At 41.6% G+C, this 19,548-nt stretch overlaps 1 protein-coding gene across 7 annotated transcripts in view; it reads left to right on the top strand.

Moving 5' to 3' along the window:
• Window positions 1–19,548, top strand: part of AUTS2 (activator of transcription and developmental regulator AUTS2) — a 716,369-nt gene that overhangs the window by 322,980 nt on the left and 373,841 nt on the right. For all 7 annotated transcript variants that reach the window (XM_065036489.1, XM_065036491.1, XM_065036490.1 and 4 more), the window contains one exon: window positions 3,858–3,893. In XM_065036489.1, the coding sequence (XP_064892561.1) occupies window positions 3,858–3,893 (36 nt within the window). The remainder of the gene's footprint in view (window positions 1–3,857; window positions 3,894–19,548) is intronic.

Raw genomic sequence — 19,548 nt, 5'->3', positions numbered from 1 at the left:
CTTCTCCAGAATATCGCCCGTAATCTTGTCTATATCTAGAGTGGAATAACACCAGCAAAGCTCTGTGTGTGTGTCAGAAGCTGATCAGCTGCAGCGGCTGCTTCTTTGAGAGTGTGTGTATGTTGGGGATGTGTTTGTGTGTCTAAGGTTGGGTGCTTAAATGCTTTGTTGCATTATGTTAATTCCTCGGCAGTGCAATCAAATTCATGTCGTAATTAAAGCTGTCAGTTGGAAGGCAAGCCAATCGCCAGGAAAACACAGCATAACAAATGAAGTGAAATGATTCTGCGTGTAGCTATACAATGCTTCACCAGGCATGAAATTAAATAAGTAATTTGATGTTGACATCAGAAATTGAAATGATACCCACTGTTCCTTCATTCAGTCAGACCTGCATAAACAATAGCCAGAACAAATATGTACAACACAGTCTTTCTCCCCACCCAGCTCCCCAAGTAATGCACAATATATATGCAAAATGGGTATAACCGTGCCTTCCAAGACCTCAAGGATGCAATTTTCTTTGGTACACAGTAAACTAATGCTTTCACGAGGGCTACTACATTTTCGCTTCTGGGCCAAAAGTTCTCTTTAAGAAAGGAAGAAGGGGGGGAAAAAAAGGCAGAAGGAAAATAACAAAACTGTGTTAATTTTAAACGACTTACGTTTTGCTGATGGACACCTGATGCAGGCTTCTGCTGGTGGTTGTGTGAATATCAAATAGTGTGTCTAATGTCGAACTTTGCAAAGGGTTTCGGAAAGTGAAACCATTACCTCTATTATAGGCACACTTTATAAATGAGATGTAGAACCCTCCAGTGCAGGATCACGACTCAGCATGGGCTTGTAAAGATGCTGCATACACAGTATCACATTCACCAGTTGGTACCAAGGCTGGGCACTGGGTGGTAGGATCCTTTCGCTACTGGGAGTTATCAAAAAAGGTGAGAAGTTGTCTTCTTGCATAGCCCTCGCTTCAGCCCAAATGCTCTGTCAACACATAGTTCACAACACAGCTAACTCGGTCATTCATGCATGTGCAATGCAGTCTTTCTTAGTTCAATTAAAAAGACTTCGCAAACTGTACTATCCATATGCAGCATGCAATTTGTGAAGGGCTATGTTTCCATCCAGCAAACTCAAATTCTCTGAAAACGCACAGTTGTTTCTTCTCAGTGAAAGTCATTCGACTGCTGTGTCTTGACTGTCCTCCCATAGCCATTGCAGCATTGCTTTTGAAGGAATGAAAATATTCGGTGGGGGAGTATTTTGTTTGCTTATTCTTTTTTCTTGCTTTTTATTGTTTTGTTTCGATACTTGATCGTTTCAAAACTTGGAATAATAAGCAGACTAAAATTACACACAGATGCAAAGTGCAAACTTTGGAGCTTTCAGCCTGTAAAGTAAAAGTAAGTTTTAAAAACTGTGAGTGAAAAAGTGAGACTAGATTGGCATCTGTACGTAGCTTAAACAAAAGCAGCAATAATGATTACGTGTTGGGCTTTGTGGGTAGGTCTCTAGCTTACATTAAAAATATCAAATGGCACAAAGAAGAAAGCAGAATGGGTAAAGTGAAAGGCAGTATATATGATGTGCTTTAGCAGGAAATAAATGCATTAGGTGCTAAACTGGAGTGTGCTGCAATACACTCTCTACCAGTAGTGGCAGAGTTGCAGTCTGTGACCCTGGTGGCTCACAAAACCAGTGTGTGTGGCCCCTGAAGGGGACTTCCTAGCTGGAAACAGTAGCCAGGTTGTGTGATGGTGGGGACTGTTACTGTATTATTCCCAGCTGCGCAGTGATGGGGATGTAGAGGAAAGCAGAGCAGTGAGGCTGAGCCCGGGGACCATGTGGCGGTGTGTCCCCGAATCTGCACTGCCCCTTGCTCTGCACCACAGCGTGATGCTGCTGCAGAGGTGCTTTCAGGGACATGGGCACTGGGACCAGGTGAGTCTTGCTGCGGATGATGGTGGCAGAGGGAGCCTGAGGCCCCAGAGCAGCAAGAGTGGGGTGGAAGGATTTAGGAATTTATTTATTTCTGTAGAGCTACCCTTGTGATCTCATAACCAAATCTGTAGACGGCAGATCTGGTGTCCTTCACTAGCTGCAACATATAAGAAAGAAAGTATTAAGGGGCAGGAACCATATACCTTCATACCTTCCAAATTTCCATAGCAGTTTTGTTTGTTCCATATGAGATCTCCTAACAAAGTTTGTTGATTTTATGATATTGGTACCCTTATGGTTACCAAAGTGATTTCCTCTTGTTCAGTCTTTATCTTCTGATGGCTTAAACCAGAAGACCTTTCCCTATACGTGCATAACCCCTCTAAACCTCTCTTACTAGTAGTGCTTTGGTGAATGCACAGTAATATTGTGATTATTTGCAATGAATTTTGTTGTTAATTTCAGATTTTGTGGCACAATCTATTTCTGCCATGCTGAATTCAGTAAGGAGATCCTGTAAGCCCCATTGGGGTTTATTTTCTTTTGTGTCAGTGCTGCACTCTGTCATCAGAGGATCATAGATTAGGGTTCCCTGCAATTGTGCCTCGGAACAGGAGTGACAATGATGGGTATTCTACGCCTTTCCAATGGTTTGCCAAGGCTGGTTGTGGTCCCTGTGCAGTCTGGTAATCACTGAGCCATGTCATTCCCAAAAGGGAGATTGTGCCAAGGAACAGAAACAGGAATTGAGCTACAGGAGTTAAAGACTGGTCATCTGGACTCACTACCCACTGCTCACTAGGGGATTATCCTCTGTGTTTTCCTTCCTTGTCCATCGACTAGCCTGGCTTGATGTGTTCCAGGTGAGAGGGCCGTAGCGTTGGGAACTGTTCACCCTTTAATGTAACAGCCAGTGACCTGGATTAGGAATGAGATGTTTAGGTCTCTCACCATGTCTCTAAGAGAACCTGCTGTGTAATCCCCATTGCTTAGATGAAAAACTAATGAAACAAACCCCTTTATCTCCTTAATTCCTGTGAATGTAGAGGTCGTGATCATGTCCCACTTAAAATGAATTTCGTGATGCATTTTTTTTAAGCACTTAAACCTTTTGATTATTTTCCATGGTAGTAATATTAGTTTTAATTACGTTTATGGGTTTGAGTTTTGAAATCTGTTTCACACTGTAGATGTTTGTTTTTTCTTTCCTTTTTAAACCCTTGGTTTGTCAAAGTGTGGCCATCCAAACGGGAAACTCTAGTGACTGCATTCTCCAGGAAATTGTACATTGACTGAAGCGGCTTCTCTGTGCCCACACGTTCTTTACATTTCAGACTACTAATTATGTTTACAAAATGTCTCATTTTAGAAAAGCACTATGTGTGTACTAACCAGGGCCTTTCGGGAATAAATTGGCAAACAGGTCATACACTGAAAAAGTCATCCAAACCCACCGGGCTTTTTGTTTTGAAGTCAGTCTACATTTTTTTTTCTTTTCCCCCTCCCGCCTGCCCCTTTGTGGCCACAAAGCTGAGTAGCTGGAGTCCAGGGCATTGAATGTCAGCATGTCAGGGAGGCTGGTTGATGAGTGTCTGTTTAGTCTCAGTGCAGGGCGAAATGCCATCATTAATTCATTACCCAGCTGCCTGTCAAATAAATTGGCAATTACGTCCACCGCAGAAGCTTGGAATTCAGTAAATAGCACGTTACCATCTCAGAGTCGTTGAGAGATGTAAAGGGAAAAATTAAGCAACACCGTGTTTGTTTCAGTAGCAGATGACAAGGGGCAGCACATTGGTGCTGTGATGTAGTGATGAAAAGCTTGGAAAGGGTTGGTAATGAGCCATGTGGATTGGAACATGTTAAAAACCGTCACTGACTTTCCACTTTGTCTTTGTGTTTTATTGCAGAGCTCGGCGCCTTCCAGCTTGGGAACAGGCTACTTTGTAAGTGTATCTCAACTTTAACACATGTGCCTCTGAACAGCGTAGCATTGCTGCTGAAACAGTGCCTTATTACATGGAAACAAGCATAAATAATCATTCTCAGTCTGCCCAATAGGTTAAATTATCTCTATTTCTTTGTCCATGAATGCATTTTAAGTAATATTTCAGACATGGTGGTCAGTGTTTTCCTGAATAAATCAGATGTCATATTAATTACTGCATAAATTCCAACAGTATTTAATTTACAGAATTGTAGAAAATAAGCTGAACCATGGTCTCACCAGCTCTCTGATCTGAGATGGTAGGATCTCGATTTCCCCTTGCACCAATTCTCATTGATTCAAAGACTTTAAAGAGCCTGTTATGCAGTCTGGTCTCCTGCAGTCCAAAGAACATGACACAGTGATTTCTACCTGTTGGTTTAGAGCTGTGTGTCTCAAAGGTGATCTTGGAAAACACAGCTGTAACTGTGTTTATACTAGATTTATGTTTTTCGTCATGAGAAGAGGATCAGGCCCCAGCTGGTTTGATAATTGATCAGTCTTTTTTTTCTTACTTATTTGCGTGGCCCTTTATCGAATTAACAGTCTATATTGATACATTTCTATCTGTTTATTCCCACATTCATCAATATACTTTTTACTTGCATAGATAAGTTTGGGAATAAAAAATGTTTTCTGGTTAATCCAGCGCACTATTTTCCTCCAAGATTTCTATTTAAATTGCTCATACACTCTCTAACTTGTAACTTAACACTCTATTCTCCAAGCATGGCTTTTCTTTATAATATCTGTAGAAGAAATAGAGTATTATGTTTGTCCAAAACCAGGTAGGTAAAATGCAGGGAAAATTTTTCTCTAGCATTGCTCCATGTATTTAACAGTGTAATCAAATCTTGCTTCTATCTTTTCATCAAACTCTGGGGAAAAGAAAACTAAATAGTATTTGATTACAGGATGGAAAAACTTTGTTGCTCTCGTGTCAGATTTCCAGAGAGTAATTTTCTTCCATTAGTACGTAGTGAAATTTAGCTTTTTTTTGTAGAGATCTGTGATCCTATATGAAAGTTATGGGGTTAAATTGCGTATGTGTGACCTCACATGTACAGTGTTAAATGTAAGCACAAAAATTGCTTTGTACCTGGAGAATTGCTGTGTCCTGCTGGATTTACATCGAACTTCTGCACAAACCGGATGTTTGTACTTCTTTCAATGGTAAGGTCTGAAAAGAGCATTATCAATTGAAAAGAGTTTTGTGATAGTCTGTGTGATGATACGAAGGCCCAAATCAGTGTAAGGTAAGTTGTGAAACAGGAAAAAATGGCTTTCCTTTTTTCAGCATGTCTTGTGATTTGTGTCGTATGTCTTTTTAAGAGGAGGGGGGATGAAGGGAAAAATAATATCAAATGGCTCAGCGTTTATTATGTGTTAAAGCTAAAACTTGAATGTCTGTATGCTTCAGAGTGATTGCTTTCTTTTGGCCACTTAAAATTCAAGTCATATGAACATATACAGACTTGCTCTGGAATGGGACAAATATAATATGAGATATATAAATAAGCCTTGTTCTCCTTATAGCAGGAGCTGAATATGCATGGTTTAAGAACAATGTTCAGCTTCATCTTTAGGAAGCAGAGGAACCAGAAGAAAAGCCATCTGCTGTTCCCTTGCACCATACTGTCTGTGGGCTGGTCCAGTAAAGTGAGAATCTGGAAGGTGTCAACATCCCCTATGCTCCAGCAAAAAGCTCGAAAGTTTCCAGTTTGCCCGATTTAGTAACAAGAAGCAGCTTGGCATCTTCTAGTGCCAATGTATTGGCACTTTAAATCAGACTAATTTGGGTCTGTGTAGGTGGGGGTGACGTTCCTTATTAGGTTCCATTAATATTATACATTTAACTGCGCTGTTTCTTATGTATAGCCATAGTAATAACATTTTTTTAACTTTCTTTCTTTACTAATAGCCTAGTCGATAGAAAATGTCCTTCAGTTTCTATCTTAGTCATTTTTATACTTACACAGTCTTGGATGAAACGTGGAGGGCTTTTTCCTCCCTTTTTGCTTCAGAAAATTGTTTTAAAGATTATCTTGCTTATTGTTTTAAAAAAGTCTGTTAACCTTATTAACTTACATGGGGCAAATAAAACCCAGATGTGTTTTGTAGTACCAAACAATGAGAAAAATGCTCCAGAAAGATCCAATTAGCATGTGTTTCTGATAAATGTAATTATTGTATTATCAAAGTGCAAAACAGTATGCACTTGAATTGACTTATTTTTTCCAAAGCTTTTAACTAGAAGAGACTTAGTTTTTGCTTGGTTATCCCAGAACATCAAAACAAGGGTCACTGGTCTCAAAACAACAACAGTTTTTAGTTTAGTAGATGATAATAAAGCTTTTGCCTGTGGAAATTATTGATCAATATATGTTGTGCTTTGGACTGCAAAATATCACATAGTGTAGCGCACCAAAGGAAACACAGGCAAAGCGGTAAGGGAGGATGGGCTCACGGTGGATTCGCTGTCCAAACACACCTACTGCAGAAAGCGGAAACACAGATGGAAGCAGGTTTTAGTCAGAAATGAATGGACACTGAGCTATGGATTAATTAGCTTACATTTGCTGTTTAAATCCAAGCATTAATGGAATCTTCGTGTGTTTAGGCCACATTACGTAGCATGTATGTAATGGAGATAATACCTGTCGGGCTTTGAGGTCGCCCCTCAGTCTCCTCCAAGCTAAAGAGACCCAGCCTCAACTGAGGCAAACTCCTCCATTGTCCTGCCTTCCTCTGGGGCCTCAGCGGTACGGGGCTCCTCAGGACAGCCTCCAGCAGAATAGACAGAGACAAAGGCGGCGTTCAGTAACTCTGCCTTCTCTGTATCTTCTGTCACCAGGGCACCCACCTCATTCATCAGTGGGCCTACACTGCCTCTGGTGTGAGTTTTATCTGCCACATATTGGAAAAAGCTCTTCCTGTTGTTCTTGACCCTTCTCGACAGGTTTAATTCTAAGGAGCCCTTAGTTTTCCTAGTTGCCTCCCTACACCCTCTGACAACAGCCTTATATTGTCCCCAAGTGGCCAGCCCCTCCTTCCATGATCTATAAACTCTCCTCTTCCACTTGAGCACACCCAGCAGTTCCCTGTTTAACCACGCAGGTCTCCTGGCTCCCTTCCTTGACTTTCTATGTGTCGGGATGCTCTGATCTTGTGCCCGGTAGAAACAGTCCCTGAACATTAACCCACTATCTTGGGCCCCTTTACCTTCAAGCAGCCTTGCCCATGGGATTTCCCCCAGAAATTGCCTGAAAAGGCCAAAGTTTGCCCTGCTGAAGTCCAGGGTTGCAATTCTGCTTGCTGTCCTGCTCCTGCCACATGAGATCCTGAACTCCACCATCTCATGGTCACTGCAACTAAGGCAGCCCTCGACCTTTACCGCTTCAACCAGTATGGTTGTTCCATCCTAGTAATTCATTATGCACTTGCAGTAGTAGTGGTGAAGGCTGAAATCTTAACCTAGTTTTATGGTATAACTAGGTAAATTTCTGAATGGCAATATTGGAAACGGGATTCTTGTGTTCTTGTTGCATTCGGAGCTTCTTGAAAAACAGTAGGTAAAGGAAAACTTCCCATGCTCTGGGGAGGGCATTCGTGCTGCTGGCTTTGCCAACCCGCCTTTGCTGGGCAGGGAGTGGAGAGGCTCGGGAGTGTGCATCCGAGTGGTTCAGCCCGACTCGTACCCAACCGGGATGATCGGAACTGCCAGTGATTTAACAGACTTCCTAATTAGATAACTTCATCAAAGCAAGACACGTGCAAGTAACCACTGAGTGAGTGTTCATGATGCAAAGTTGTTGAGTTCTAAGGACGTCAGTTAGGAAAGTGCTAGTCTGTGTAGTAGATTTTATTGAAAAGCCATTTTCATTGTTGCTGGAATCTTTTTCACCTGTCTTGGTGCTTCTTGTCAGAGTGAACACTTGCCTTTTACGTTATTAAATCAGTAGTCAGAAAAGAAGAGACAGAGGTAAAAATAATTCTAATTCTCCTATAAACCTTCTGTCTTAGTCTGACTTTATTGTTTCCTGTGGGACCAGTCCAGTTTATGACTGGTGCATGTGAAAAAAGATTTGGACATGCTCTTAATATTGGTGTGCCCTAAGAAATCATAACTAAATACTTCCTGGAAAATCTCCCAGTTGTCTTCAGTATTTTTGCATTGCAAATTGTCATTGTCTCTCATGAAAGATGGATTATAAGGTAGATTACATCTCATTGAGTAGTTGGATCAGACAATTAGAAAATAGTTACGATTTTAGGAAAAAAAAACACCTTTTTGGCTTTAAAAGAAAAGTTATTTGAATTTGAATTGTGTGAATTTCCAGGAGGTTGAGAGAGATGTTTTAGAATATGATTGGACTTTGAATAATAGTAAAGCTTTTTCTCCTATCTGACTACAAAGAATGATTTTTTGCTAGTTTTTTTGTGTTATCACTCACCCAGCCAAACTAATGTTAAAGGATACAGGTGGTTCATTGGCTTGCAACAGAGGACAGAAATCAAAACCTAAATAACTGTGTATTTTAATTTTAAACAGCAAACCCAATTCACAAGATGGTCCGGTTCTTTGGCAGTTGTACAGTTCCTGTTTGTGGCAACTCGTTTCCATTTCTTGCATTGGTTTGCTTCTCAAGTCTCAGTAGCCGTTTCTGAGGGTTTTCCTTTCCTTTGTTTTAGTGCTTATTTCTCGTTAGCAGGTTTTTCCCCTAAAGCGTGGAGTTTGAATGGACAGAATTTGGTAGTAAACTGATGATGGAAATAGTATTGGGGATTTGGAAGGGAGCAGGAAACTCCTGTGACACCTCTTCCCCAAACAATGCTCTTGCTCCACCTTAAAAAAAAAAAAAGGAAGAAGAACAAAAAATGTGATTTGCACATGGACTGGTGACTCAGACAAACATAAATCGTGAGCATATTCCCAAAGGCTCTAGCTAATCAGTTGTGCTATCCAATTTGGCCCTGAGTGGGTTCAGTTGAGCAGATGTTTGCGCGGTTCCAGCGTGCCACTGGGACACTGCCTTGTGCAACGTTGCATTACATTACTCAGAGCTCGCAAAACTCATCCCAAGGAGAATAGATGGAGCACCAGTGGTATTAGTGTAGAGATGATGGAAACCCAGTATTGGGCCTAGATAAGGGCAGCTATTTCACTGTGCAGTAAGACTTATTTTCACCCGAGATGTTACCTTACAGAAGAAATGTGGAATTAGTTACACCAACGTGTTCTCTGGGCACATATTCTCAGACGGAACCTTAAAACCAGTAGATTTTCCTTCATTGTCTGGTCTATATGTGATGGGAGCGATCGTAAGTAGGCTGTGTTTTGTTCTTTGAGGTGATCAAAGTTGTGATGATATTGACTCTCTTCAGGTAGGAGTGTGTTAAGACACTCCACTCTAGGAAAGTACAGTAAGACCAATTAGTTTCTGCAGGAGAAAATCAGATTAGATCACATGTATCATTTGAAAGGGTTTTAAGAAATTCAACCAGCTGATACTATAGATGTGATGTACATAGTGGTGTTGGTAAATAAAGGGTGATTGTTCTTGCAAATAGGTTAAGTTGCTCGGTTATTTTTAGTGCGTCACTTTAGAAGCCAAACATTTAAACGTATTTTGCATATGTCAAAGTGTGTATCCATCTGAAATCCTGGGAGGTGTACAACAGTGCTACAGCAGTGGCTGTTTGGATGGCACCACACTTAATATACTGTCATATCTCCTGTGCATGCAACTGAAAATACAATCCTTGTTACCCTGTGTTTGGCACTATAGATCATTGTTAACAAATCCTAATTTGCTTAGTAGGGTAATGAATGATCTCCAATTTTCTCACTGTAATTAGTTTTACCAACTATTATTGTGAAGGGTATACTGAAATCCATTTTAACTGCACTTTAAAATCTTCATGTGCCCATTCTTCATAGAAGTGAGGCTGACAGCAGAGGTTATGTATCTTCTGACAGTAAATTTGGATTCGAGAAAAGTGGACAAGATCCCCAGTAGAATCTCTCTATGGGTCATAATTACCTGTTAGTATTTGCAGACCTCAGTAGAGCAGGTTTGGTGTGGAGCACTGAGACCTGGAAACCCTGGTGTTCCTTTGTCTGAAATCTTTGAGGTGATGTCTTTTGTTTTCCAGGAGCCATTGAAAATGCAGTTTATTATAACAGCTGCTGTAAGGGAGGCATCATCATTGCCAACTAAATACATTACGTGTAATAAAATCTACCCCAGGTCTATTAATTTTAGCATTTATAAACTGTAGTGCTGTTCCTAGGGAGAACTGAGACTCATTAAAGAGTTTGCTAACAATATGACCATCAAAGCAAGAAGAACACCATGGATGTATGTTTCCAGCATCCTGCTAATTGTGATGAGAGTAGCTGGAGCAAAACAAGTGGCTTTGGAGAACAAATTGTGTATTTTTCTGGAGGTTAAGAAAAACACATATTATTAACTCAATTTTGAGGAATGTTTAGGCAAGAAGGGTAAATTAGCTGGGCTGGAATTGTATCAAGACAAGTCTGATCAGATCGTCTTGAGCAGAGACAATGACAGTCTGAGTTTTTGCAGCCCTCCAGAATGGTATTTCCTCCTACGTTGTAGAACCTTGCCCTCGTGCGTGCTTGTGCTTTTTTAATAAAATGCTTCGAATTTAAAATATTGGTCTTTACAGTTCTTCTTTGAATTGGGTGAAACTGTATTGTCCAAAACTTAAACAAGGAAAGCGGAGCACAGCTGCATTTCTTACCCAGCTAAGCAGAACTGAGATCAGATTTTGGAATTTCAGGCCTTTGAGGTTTCTCCCCTCCATGCTGAAACACAGATTTTCATCCTCTGTCTGAACACTGCGACGATTCATTTTCTTTAGGACAGACCCCAGGTCCGTTTGGTGATTCGGGAGACAATGTCCCCAGGGAGTTACGGCTTGGCATGGAGCAGTGCTGAGCTCGAGGGTGGTTCTTGGCTGGCTGGGGAGACTGTCACTCTCCTTCCTGACCAAGCCCACTCCTGCTGTAGTTGTTAGAATTGAGCAGTTTTGCCTTTTGGTGTGTTTTTTTTTGACATGGTGTTACATTTAGTACTTCCACGTTTCTTCACCAGATGTTTTGAGCTTGGTAGTCTCTTCTGCTTCTGTGTGTGGTTCTTCACTTACCTTTTTCCTGAGGATAACAAATGTGATGAAGGGAGATGGTGTAAAGAAAGAAAGGAAGGGAGGAAGAAGAAAAGGGAGAAAGGAAAGAAATGAGAAGTTTCTTATGTAGTTGAAGGGGTGATATGAAAATCTCCATTACTTGCCAGAAGCGTCTGTAACTTTTGCCATTGGCAGAAGAGTGTTGCACGTGATTGGCAGACAGCTTCATTTACAGTTGAAAAACTGTGAGGCATTCTCGGTACATGTTTTTGATGGTATTTCAGGTGAACGATCGTAATTTTTTTCCAGCAAAAATCAATTCAGAAAAATCAAGACATGATCATTTGTAAGCAAATTTTTAATTTTATACTTTCCTCTTCTGGAGATTGTAAGACTTATATAAGTAACAGAAACACTTAAGATTTGCTGTCACTAAATTTGGTCTCTAATGCCCCATGTTATTTTTAGCTTATGTTTTGCTCATCAGCAAAAAAAGAATTATGTTTCTGTGTGCCCCCTCTTTTTCCCGTCACATGTGACACAAATTGCAAATGTGAACCTGAATAATAAAGAATTGCTACACTGATTGCTAAACATGCATTATGGTGCTTTTAAACTCATTTCAGGTCATCGTACTGCAAATTAGTTTGATTGCAAGCAGTTAAGCTGTCATACGGAAAGCCTTCATCTTCCAAGGGTCTCAGTTTCATATCATTAAAAGAGAATGCTCAGTAGCATTAAATGTGTTTATTGTATGTTTAATATGTTGGAGAAAAGATAGTGTTGGGTCTCTAGAGGAGGTTCTGTATTATGAAAAGAGATGTGCAGTCCCTGAGTGTAGTGTTTCATTGATTGTCCTGGTTTTGTAGCGTGTTTAAAGGTGGTTGACCATGTTCTGTATGAAGCAAGAGCCAGTTGGCTCTTGTTACTGAAGTTTTGAACTTGGTGGCATTTGCTTGTAACCCAAGTGGAAAAAGCAGCACAGGAGTGTTTGTGACGTTTCGTGTGCCGCGCAGAGCTGCTGTGTGACCGCGGCCATCACCAGTGCTGCCATTGACTCACTGATGGGGTTACTGGAGACAGTAGTGCAAAAGCCTCTAAGGAAGTAGGATGGATTAAAGATCAGGAGAAGCCATGTGGTGATGTTATTTGATGTGAACTTCCATAGGCTTTTCATTTTGCCATCTTTTGAAGAAATACTCTCTTTCTCTCTCTCATATTTTGGAAGTATATATTTACTAATTTAGGCTACATCATGTTATTTAATCTTTTAAACAATAGATGTGTTTCTTCCCACTAACCTTAGAAGTAAGGCATATAGGTAAGTACAGAAAACACTCCCTTAATACTGCACTATTGGCACTGAGTTCCAAAACTTGCCCAAAGTATGACTTGTTCCTATGTGCATGATTAGCCTGACAGTGAATATTAGTATATTCTTCTTTTGAGTCACTTGGAGGGATAGTAGGATTGTACCTGAAGCAGAGAACACATCTCCTGATTGCAAGAATTAAGGCTGAATTTCACAGAAAAGAGTCCAATCCCCTTTCCTCAGCCTTTTATGTCAGAACTCAAAATTGCTGTCTGATAAAATGTAGGACACCAGATTGAATTACTTCATTGGACCACTGCTGTCCCCTGTTAATGGTAATTGCACGGATATAGCGGTCTTTCTTGGCAACATCTCAGATATTTACCTCCCACTGTTTTTCAATTCAAACCTTTGATGAAAATATTCCCAGTACTTCTTTAAAGCAGACACCCAACTGTCTTTCTTGACAAAGGCAAGGTCTTTAAATCAGATCCTGACAATTTGTGACACAGCAGTCTATCTAAATCACCTTTTACCTATGTCACTGTGTCATTTCCTGAAAAAAAAAGTGTCCATCAGAGGAAGGTTGCTGAAGGCTTGGTGCTCGGAGAGGCTGTGTGTGTGTCAGCGTGGAGCTGGAGGATTTGTGTGTTTGTTTCAGTGGAAGTAATTAGATGAAGGCTTGTAAAGTTGCCATGCGTGCTGTAATGGTTTGTTATAAATATTTGGGGGTACTTTGTCCGTAAGAAAAGCGCTATTAGATTATTGCTGTTCTCAGACCATTAGGAAGTGAGGATTTTTGACAGCTTTTCCTTTAGCAATGGCAAATCTGTTAAAAAACAAAACAGGGCAAATGTTTTCTTCTTTGCTACACCTGAGGGTTAATGTGCATTCAGCTGAAGTAGCTTATTCACCTCCTGAAATCTCATCTCACTTGATGTTCTGAACTCTCCCTCCCACAGAGAGATGCCACATCCACCATTCGCTCAGCAAATGCTATTGTTTCAAGCCATCTTGCATCAACCATGAGTCGTCCTTTGACTCGTGCGATCACATCAGTGCAGCTTTTGTTACTGAGGAGCCTTGCTGCAAGATGGCGCCGGTTCACTCGTGCCAGAGGGTTCTCCCACAGATCTCTTTGCATGACCGAGCGTGCTCTTGGTACAAACTCAAGACCGGCATATAATACCAGTGGAGTTTGCCATATTGTGTGGCATCACTGTAAAGGAATTTCTAGGAAAAATCTGTGAAAATCACTTGCTTGTGAATGAAGAGAGAGTAATTTATATGAGTGGTTATTAGGAATGTCTTAGCTGTTTATTTTATTCAGTGATGTGTACGACAGTGCTCTTCAGCATCCATTACCTACCTGTGCATCTGTGTAAAGTGGGTAAATAGATTTCTAGCTATTACTGTAATAGATCTTCTTAATATTAATAACATAGACTAATTGCTCCACCTTAGCAGATGAGAAGAGATTCTTGTGAAATGGCAGAACAGACACCAGCTTTATGAAAGGATCATGAGGTAACTTCATTAGCAAAGTGTTAATCTTTGCCGAGGAGGATGTCTCTGTCAGGGATGGTGATGAAAGCTGCGCAGGTGTGTGTGCTGGGCTGCTTCAGAGGGTGAGGGCCTGTTTGGAGCAGCATCGCTGTAGCACATGATGATACTTGTGCCATTTGGAAACGAAATAAACCTTTAAAATGAAGGGCTAGACTGTTGAGTGTATCAGTGAATGCAAGAGGAATATGTTGCTGTTTCAAGGAATCATTTCTGGCACCAGATGGAAGGTTTTCACGGTGCACAGTTGAAAGAAAAGGGAGACAGAAAAGAGATAGATTTCAGATTTTTAAGTCACTTAAAAAAAAATTCTCCTAGAAGATATGCTGCTGCAATGTCGAGTTCCCTCTGCTGTGATGAGAAATGGTGAATGGAAGAGAACTGCTGCCTCTTCTCCTGCTCCTGTGCTTACTTTTTGACTTCTCAGATGGAAATCACTCTGAAGATGGTACAGACCAACAGTTTAATTGCATTGCCACACTTGCAGTATCCAGATTCTGCTTTCTTTTCTTTGATGAAATATCACATTAAAGGTAATAACTGAAGTATTTGTTCAGTAGTAGCAGTAGGCCCAGAAATTTTCCAGCTGCAGCTTCTGATTCTGTAGACAAGAGCACGCACACACAGATTGGAGATCTGGCAGCACAGATGCTGGGAAAAGGAATGTGTTTGGGGCTCTCGGAAAGGCTCCGATGCTCGCTAGTCCATCTGCAGAGAGATCACTTACACCTCGTGATAAGCCCTGCTCCTCTCCTCTCTTCCTGCCTCCCCCGCAATGTTCACATCTGGCTTGCAGGATTGTTTGCAGCTTGAAGTGGCAGCTGTGTCACAGGCGATGTGCTCTCGCAGCAGAGGGCGGAAGCACAAGCAAACCTGAAGCCCACGCTGGCAAAGGCATCCACCTTCTGAAAGCACTGTGTCTTCTGCAGTGTGCTCAGAGTTGCCAGCTTGGAAGAGGCAGCCGTGAAGCCTGGGATGCTGTTAAACACCACTGAGGACTTGTTTGCTCCCTCCCGATTCCCCCTTCCCCACTGAACACAAACTGTGAGAAGTCCAAGAACTGCCGTGCTGCCAACAAGAGCAAAATTACTTGCAGCTGGTGAATGCCACCTGCGCCTGCCGAACTTCAGCCAAAACAGTTTCCTCCCCGGAGTGCCCTGGAGTGGGGAATCCAAAAACTGTTCAGAGCGGGGAGATATTTAGTGTGGATGGGGAAGCAGCATTGCAGTTCTTGTCTGAGAGCAGTGCGTGTTATGCAGGAGTTCTCTAGTGTTGACGGTTCTCTCTCCCTTTCCAAGTTCCCTCACATCACTCCTGAATTCTTCCAGTATGTTGCTTATGAATATTAATTCAGCCCTCTCTCCCTTTATATGCCATCGTTCTTCCCCATCCAAGCTAATGCAAATTTAATGTTGGTTTCGTGTGTGTGTGTTTTTTTTTTTAAAGTCTTGCAAATGAGAGCAAGAGCAGTGTCTTCCTTGAAGGCTCCGTGATATATTAATGCAATAGCGTATGATGATGCTGTATTTTCTTGTGGATGAAGCATTCCTTGACCCTGAGGAAGGAAAAGAAACACCCTTCCATGTGATTGCCACTGTTTCTTCATAGCCTTCCTCATCAGAACTGGCATCATTTGTTTGCCTCGTGTTCCCCAGTAGTTTGCAGATTTTATGGTTTTGGTTTACTAAGTACAGATTGCTTATTTAAGTTACCTGTGGTATAAAAACAGTAAATAAAAGGACAAGACCATTATGAATTCATATCGAGAAGCCACTTAGCAGCCCTCTGATCATCATACTCTTTCTTACAGAGAACTTCATTGGTTCGAAGGACGTGGTTCTGATTGAATTGGTAGAAGTTTTGTTGTATTTAACCAGAAAACCATCAGTGTCCAAACGTCTACATTTGTTTATTGAAAGGAAGGATCTGAAGAACACTAGGAGTTATATCAAGTTTGTGCCTGCCTTTAGGCATAGGGAGCTTAGTGAGATGTTGTCGTGTACAACAGACGTTTGCTTAGGTACCTTTCAGAGTCAATGCCTGCATTTAGTAATTTGGTTGGTTGTATCATCATTAGTAATTGCTTTGTGCTTTCATTTTTGCAGTTGAGTTCCCATTGTTTCTTTCTCTTTGCTGTTATTATCTGATTTCCATAAACCTGCTATGAATTTGTTCTTCGATCATTTCTTGGCTCAGTCATAAAGACCTTTTTCTTGCCTATCTGCAGTACAAATACCTGAAGTGATAGTAACTAAGCCCTCTTTATTATTTCTGGAAAATATCATCTAGGATGTTTACGTGAAGGTCAGTTTGCTGCAACTAGTTTAAAAAGATAAAGCAAGTTTCAGTCAGCATATGAGATAGCTGTGATGCTCTGATACTCATGCTGTCATACGCTCACTTGCATATAGACATCCAGATATGAAATTAATTATAGGATTCTGTTGGTAGCCTTGTTTCCTAAAAATTCTCTGGGTCCTCTCTAGGGACCTTCGTGAATGGAGTCTTCCACCTGATGTTAATGGTCAATATGTATGCGAATAATTGAAACACAGGGGGTTTTGAGAAGTGGTAATCCTCAGAAATTCCACTGACACCCTGTTCTGTTCTTCCATCTTTCTCTTCCTCATTCCACATTGCCAGGAAATTTGTTTTTCTGATATAGGATACCTCTTTGGAGGAACTAATCATTTCCTTTCTATGTGTACCCCAGAGGAATGCGAAATGCTTGTTCCCTATAAAAGGATGATTGTGCTGCCTAAAAGTGCATAGCAAGGCAGCACAGTAAAAATAGGTCGCAACCATTATCTAGAGGTCATTGCATCAAAACTCTGGTTTTTTGCAGTGTTCCCTTGCAAAGCAGCTGCCCTGACCCAGGAGCTGTTTCTCTCCCGTGTTTCTGTGCTTTCCACAGTGCTCAGGGCCTCAATAGGGATGTGTTTTTCCCCTTTGTTCGTTTTTCAATTTTGATGTCAGCTGACTGTGTTCATATAGCTAGAGAGCAGTACAGTATTTCATCTATTGACTGCTGCATCTAGAATAGATTAAATTAGTGTTTATTTAACTTTTACTGCTGACTTACAAAATTACTTTTAGTCTGGTTTGGATATATAACTTTTTATATTAATTTATTACCATGCTCTGCTTTGATTGCTTTTTTGCAGTGATATCAAATTGTGTGCTACTTCAATATTTTCTCCAAGATGTTCTCTTGATTAATTCTGTGTGGGATATTTATACCACCAAGAGGGATAATACTTAGAAATTCAGTTTCTTAATAAACACCTGTGTTTAAAGCTCATAATTCTCCAAATTAAGTTGACTTGATTTAACTTTAGTTAATCGCACTTTGTTTCATGAAGCTTTTGCATATACACAGAATTACGCAGAAACACAGAATCCCAGAATGTCAGGGGTTGGAAGGGACCTGGAAAGCTCATCCAGTGCAATCCCCCCATGGAGCAGGAACACCCAGATGAGGTTACACAGGAAGGTGTCCAGGCGGGTTGGAATGTCTGCACAGAAGGAGACTCCACAACCTCCCTGGGCAGCCTGGGCCAATGTTCTGTCACCCTTACCAGGAAGAAGCTTCTTCTCAAATTTAAGTAGAACCTCCTGTGTTCCAGTTTGAACCCATTACCCCTTGTCCTGTCACTGGCTGTCACCGAAAAGAGCCTGGCTCCATCCTCCTGACACTCACCCTTTAGATATCTGTAAACATTAATGAGGTCACCCCTCAGTCTCCTCTTGTCCAGCTCCAGAGCCCCAGCTCCCTCAGCCTTTCCTCACACAGGAGATGCTCCACTCCTTTCAGCATCTTAGTTGCCCTGTGCTGGACTCTCTGCAGCAGTTCCCTGTCCTGCTGGAACTGAGGGGCCACAACTGGACACAATATTCGAGGTGTGGTCTCCCCAGGGCAGAGCAGAGGGGCAGGAGAACCTCTCTGACCTACTGACCACCCCCTTCTAACCCACCCCAGGTACCATTGGCTTCCTGGCCACAAGGGCCCAGTGCTGGCTCATGGTCACCCTGCTGTCCCCAGGACCCCCAGGTCCCTTTCCCCTACACTGCTCTCTAATAGGTCATTGCCCAGCTTATACTGGAACCTGGGGTTGTTCCTACCCAGATTCAAGACTCTACACTTGCCCTTGTTACATTTCATTACATTTTTCCCTGCCCAGCTCTCCAGCCTGTCCAGGTCTCTGGATGGCAGCACAGCCTCTGGCGTGTCAGCCACTCCTCCCAGCTTGGTGTCATCAGCAAACTTGCTGATAGCGCGCTCTATTCCTTCGTCCAAGTCGTTGATGAATATATTGAATAATACAGGCCCCAGTACTGCCCCCTGAGGCACTGCACTAGATCCAGGCCTCAACTGGACTCCACCCCACTGACCATGACTCTCTGGCTTCTTCCCTTCAGCCAGTTTGCAGTCCACCTCACTACCCGCTCATCCAGCTCATCACCTGTCTGTGTTTTTTATAGCAGGCAGTAATACCATCACTAGGTGTGTAGGGACTGACATGCTTCAGAAATCATATTTTTCTGTGCAACTTCCTAGGAAAGGACTTATTTTTTTATGGTGGTGGTGGTGGTGGTTTATTTTTTGCTAGCTTTGCTCTAGGAATTTATACACAGCAAAACTGATGTTTTTGTGTACTCTTAAATTAGTTTCTTTCTTGACCTTTACACCAAAAAATGATCCAAATAATTGTAATTCTCCTTGAGCCACACCATTTTTGAACTGGTCCTACTTGTCAGGTGCTAAGTTTTGAGATAGTTTTGAAATACTATAAAGTATGGAGCGTGCATGTGAATCCTGCAGCCGTGCCATTGAGCCGTGCCAGCCGCAGTTGCTGTTTGCACCCGCAGTCTCCTGCGTGTACCCTGAGTGCTCTGCCACCTCCCTCACCAGTCAGCACCCAGTAGATTCTACCACACTCCAGGATTTTGGCTTTTTAAGCTCAAGTGGGTGGTTTTGTCCGTGGTGGCTGAAGGTGAGCTCACGTGGTGTGGTAACTTCTGACAGGGGAGCAGTCACAGCCAGTGGGGAGTTTGCAATGTCTTTGGCTACAACATCTGTTTATAAAGTTAACAATCTGGCCTGGCCTCACTCTTGAGATTGTCAGTGTTTTCATGTTGATAAACTGTGCATTTGTATGGTTTATAGAAAAACATTCAATTTTAATGGCTTTTCTTTTGCCTTTTTTTTTTTTTTCCCACTGCTTATTTCCTTTTGAAGGAAAAAAGCACTCTTATGTAGATTTTTATTTTTCTCCCCACTCACCTAGATATGTTCTCTGCTGATGGAAAAGCCTTGTTGCTTAGTGAAAAAAGCAGTGTTTCTCACATCAGTTTAAATTTCACTCTCCTCTCTTCACGGTCTCATCTCAACAAAGCGCAGGTTCAAGTTTAAACACATGCTTACATCCATTTTATTCAGGAGAGCATGTAAGCACACATGCATAACTGAAGTCAATGGGATTTAAGTGTGTGCTTCACTTTAAAGCATGTGCTTCACGGCTTTCCTGAATACAGGGGGGTTTCATCTAAGTGGTTTGGAAATTATAGTGGCCTTGGACATATTGGT

This window comes from Columba livia, chromosome 20 (genome assembly GCF_036013475.1).
Source record: "Columba livia isolate bColLiv1 breed racing homer chromosome 20, bColLiv1.pat.W.v2, whole genome shotgun sequence".
In the NCBI taxonomy this organism is placed as follows: Eukaryota; Metazoa; Chordata; class Aves; order Columbiformes; family Columbidae; genus Columba; species Columba livia.
The sequence above is the reverse complement of the archived record's forward strand: the minus strand, read 5'-3'. Positions and strand labels throughout refer to the sequence as shown.